This window comes from Anarrhichthys ocellatus, unplaced genomic scaffold, assembly GCF_004355925.1.
Source record: "Anarrhichthys ocellatus isolate YVR2014 unplaced genomic scaffold, GSC_Weel_1.0 scaffold29, whole genome shotgun sequence".
Classification (NCBI taxonomy): Eukaryota; Metazoa; Chordata; class Actinopteri; order Perciformes; family Anarhichadidae; genus Anarrhichthys; species Anarrhichthys ocellatus.
In genome coordinates this window covers 1770438-1774098 of record NW_022280059.1, presented here as the reverse complement: position 1 = coordinate 1774098, position 3661 = coordinate 1770438, and the positions used below count along the sequence as shown (strand labels likewise).

The following is a 3661-nucleotide window of genomic DNA, read 5'->3' as shown; positions in this document are numbered from 1 at the left end:
TACTCCAGGAAGCGACATCTGCGGTTCTTTTTTTTCTCAGAGCATCAACACAGAAAACCAGAAACAAATAGGCCACACCTCAGTGTCACTTTTTTATGCAGTTTTTCTGGGGGCATTGCCTGAACTTGGCAAAAGAATCGGTTCCTGAAAAGAAATCATCAGATGTCTGATAACATTGTTGAATCCTGACACGCGTCTCCCCTCCTAGATTTGTTCATTCCAGGGTCTCAAGCGTCCCCTGAATCACGTCCATCACCCTGATTTGTTCATTTTCTTCTTCCTTTTTTAACTCTCTCTGTCATTTCTCAGGGGAGCAAGCGATCACACAGGGAGGTAGTGTTTGTGCTTGTGAATGTGGCAGTGCAGCTGGACAGGGAGACTCAAAGGCATCCTTGTTTTAACGCACCAAGAGGAAGAGGCGACCAAACAGGGGACATTAATGTCCCCCGAGTCTGCAGAGGTGGCTTCTTCGCTGCAGGAAGCTGACTGGCTGGCAGAGAGAGTGGGCGACATGGCATTCAAAAGCAGGGAAAGATGCACCGAGCAGGAATCCTGCAGTCAATGCACGCCGAGTCCCAAACGCCTAAAAAAAAAAAATGCATTAGGATTTGCATTAGAAAGTAGATCAGTGAAGAACTCACCAGGGAAGATGGAAATGTCACAGAAGAAGAGAAAAAAAAGTTTTGAATGCTATATTTCCTGGCAATGTCGTAATCTTACTGTAATATTAAGCAATGGTTCTGTAAAACAGGAAGAGTTGCAATCAACACAGCTGGTAAATCTAAAGACATTTGACACATGCTGAAAAAAACAGACAGGCTCGTAGCCCACATTTTTATTATAGTTAAACATCATGATGGCGACATTTAAATTTAACCTGTGGCATTCTCCCCACATGTGATTTTGTTGTGCGACTAACGTGTTTAGTTTGTGCATTTTCTTCAAAGTCTTTTATTTTGATAATTCTTGCAAAAACGGAAGTCTCTGAAATTGTGTTTTGACGTAAATTGACGGTAAGGAAAAGTAGAAGGAACGGTAACTGTGTTACATTAAGACGACATGAGAGAGTTGGACGTTTAAATTACAGTACATTATGTATCTGCTTCAAAATGTGACTTATTGTCTTATATGATAACTCTTTAATTTAGTGTCTTTGTTTGCGTATAGCTCTACCGTCATGATGTAACGTTAGCGTTACGTTGCGGTCTTTTGGAGATATCATTTATTTTCCTCCGTTAGTTTTAATTAAATGTCAGAGAAGCAACACAGTGACTGCAATAGACCATCAGCCAAGGCTTAGGATCGTTTGCTCGGGACTGTCTTGAAAGCTTTTGCTAATTAGTGCTCACTTTGGAGTCTCAATCACAGGTCAGAATCGTGGAGATCACCGTGCACAGATTTGACTTCATTTCTCGGTACGATGTCGCCACCCTCAGGCGCGGCGACGCAACAGCACGTAAAGGCGGATTCGTGAGTTGGCAAAAAAAAAAAAAAAAACCGGCACCAGCAGGTCACTTCTGAACCAGGACTCATACTCCCAGAATTCACGTCAGTTCTGCTTCAGTGGCGTGTCACCTCTTCTCCGCCTCCTCCTCGCTCTGCTTTACCCGCTGGACGGAGTTGTATCCCGGCGTCCCAAAACATCTTCGTATCCGCTGCCAGCTGCCGTTGCAGCGGGGAGGGAGATGGGCGAGAAGGAGAGCATGCTGAAGGATGCCCGATGGGCACTGAGGAGGTACGGGTGTGTGTGTGTGTAGGTGTGTATGTGCACACTGTCTAGAGGACGGTCGCCGTTCCTGTGTGATTTTCTGTCTGGTGCATCCCTGCTGCCCGATGTGACCAGGAGGGGTGTGCCACTGACACTCATCCACTGTTTCCTTCAGGGATGCAGGCTGCCCAGACAGAGCTGTGGATACTGAGAGAAGATATAGTATCTTTGGCCTTTGTATTCTGCCAGGACGATTGTCTGCTACACCGTCTCATCATAGATCTATTTGCATTTTGGTGGAGGTTTGGCATCTATAATAAGAGAAATGCTACTAATGCCCATCATAGTGTCCTACATGCCCAAGGTGACACCTTCAAATTGCTTGTTATGTCTGATCAACAGTCGGTCCTTACAGGAATGAATCCTCGCGTTTCAGGAGCTGCGACCTGCAAAATGTTTTTGGACATTTTTTTGCTTGGTAATCAATTTACACACTTAATTAAGAGTGGAATTAATTGTTTGCTGATCAGTCACTGTTCATACCTTCCAAGCACACTGCTGACACTCAAAGAATACGATCAAAAATAATAGTAGTCGAATAATTTCCTGATGGTGAAATGTGTCAACGTATTGACGTCTGTGGATTGATGCAGGCGTTCAGACACAGGACAGGTCCATCCCTTCTAAATCACTGCAAAGATTTGTCTTGCATGACTACAGAGGGGGGCTGTTGACAGTGATATTGCCACATTTAATTGAGCAGGAAGTTCAAAAATAATATGGTGGTAACGATAAATTACTGCTCTGAGTGCAGCTCCGACCTTTTTTGCTACTTTAACACTGAAGCATCAAATGTTAAATGTGAAAGAGCACGGAGCTAATTAAGAGCCTGACCTCATGTCAGAGAGACTCATCCTGTTATTGATTCGACCGCAAGAAGACATCGCCAGTATCCACTGCACTCAATGTGCCCAGCTGGAGGTGAAACACCGAAGATGAAATTATTATTCTATTCATTGCTTACGATCAACAGGGAATTATGGACAAGAATTTTAGATTTTAATTGACCAAGTTTAAGTCTTCTATCAAGCAAAAATATCAAAACACAAACTGCAGCTTTTCTCTGCATCATATCATTGTTAAATTATTCTCTTTTAGTTGTTATGTTGTTTAGACAACATAAACAATCTGCAGACTTAATTTAGGGCTCTGAAAGCACGAGGTGTTAGACACGTATTGTATTTTATAACGCGTATAAAGTCTAAGATAGGAGTGATCGAGTCATGAACACATTGACTCCTGTATCTGTGTTTTGTCTCGCTGATTTAAAGTGAGTTTAAAGTGGAGCTGTCAAGTATTTCCATGCACTGACCGATCTGAATTTGACAGTATAATCTGCTGAATCTTAGTATCACTTATCACTTATTATTTTTTTTAAACTAAGAATGTTTTGGTCTTTAAATTCACTTTGATTGTTGTATATAATATCACAAATATGTAATTATTTGAAACCAAGTTTTCCAGAATTTGTACACTTCACTTGTTCACATCAAGTTTATTTAATCAATTAATAATAATTAAAAATAGGGCTAAGTCCTATCAGTATGTCAGCTCTGTACAAATTCCCCATCATGCATCTCTGCTGAATCTGAGACACATCATAATGTAGCGTTCTGAGGGTGTTTTTGTACAGTGGAGCTGATTTATACACTTTGAAGAGTTAAAGTTTGTGTGTGTGTGTGTGCATCTGTTCTTACTGTACACTTCCTAAAGTGTCTTCACCCCCTTTCCTTTTATAGCCTCAGACATGTGGAGGGAGGTGTGTGTGTGTGTTGGAGGGGGTCAGCCTGTGTGAAGGAGTGGCCCACTTCTACAGCACGATGGGATGGGTGCCGTGTAACTGTGTGACTAGGTGCCTGCCCCTCCCCTCCCTCCCTGCGGTTGGGGGGGGGG

At 42.6% G+C, this 3661-nt stretch overlaps 1 protein-coding gene across 4 annotated transcripts in view; it reads left to right on the top strand.

The window, feature by feature from the left end:
- Positions 1 to 1143: 1143 nt before the first annotated feature.
- The window catches only part of ryr1b (ryanodine receptor 1b (skeletal)), a 74023-nt gene continuing 71505 nt past the window's right edge, over positions 1144 to 3661 (top strand). For 3 of the 4 annotated variants that reach the window (XM_031863706.1, XM_031863699.1, XM_031863698.1), the window contains exon 1: positions 1144 to 1735. In XM_031863706.1, coding sequence (XP_031719566.1) covers positions 1721 to 1735 — 15 coding nt within the window. In that variant the 5' untranslated portion in view covers positions 1144 to 1720. The remainder of the gene's footprint in view (positions 1736 to 3661) is intronic. The other variant, XM_031863714.1, reaches the window with a different exon arrangement.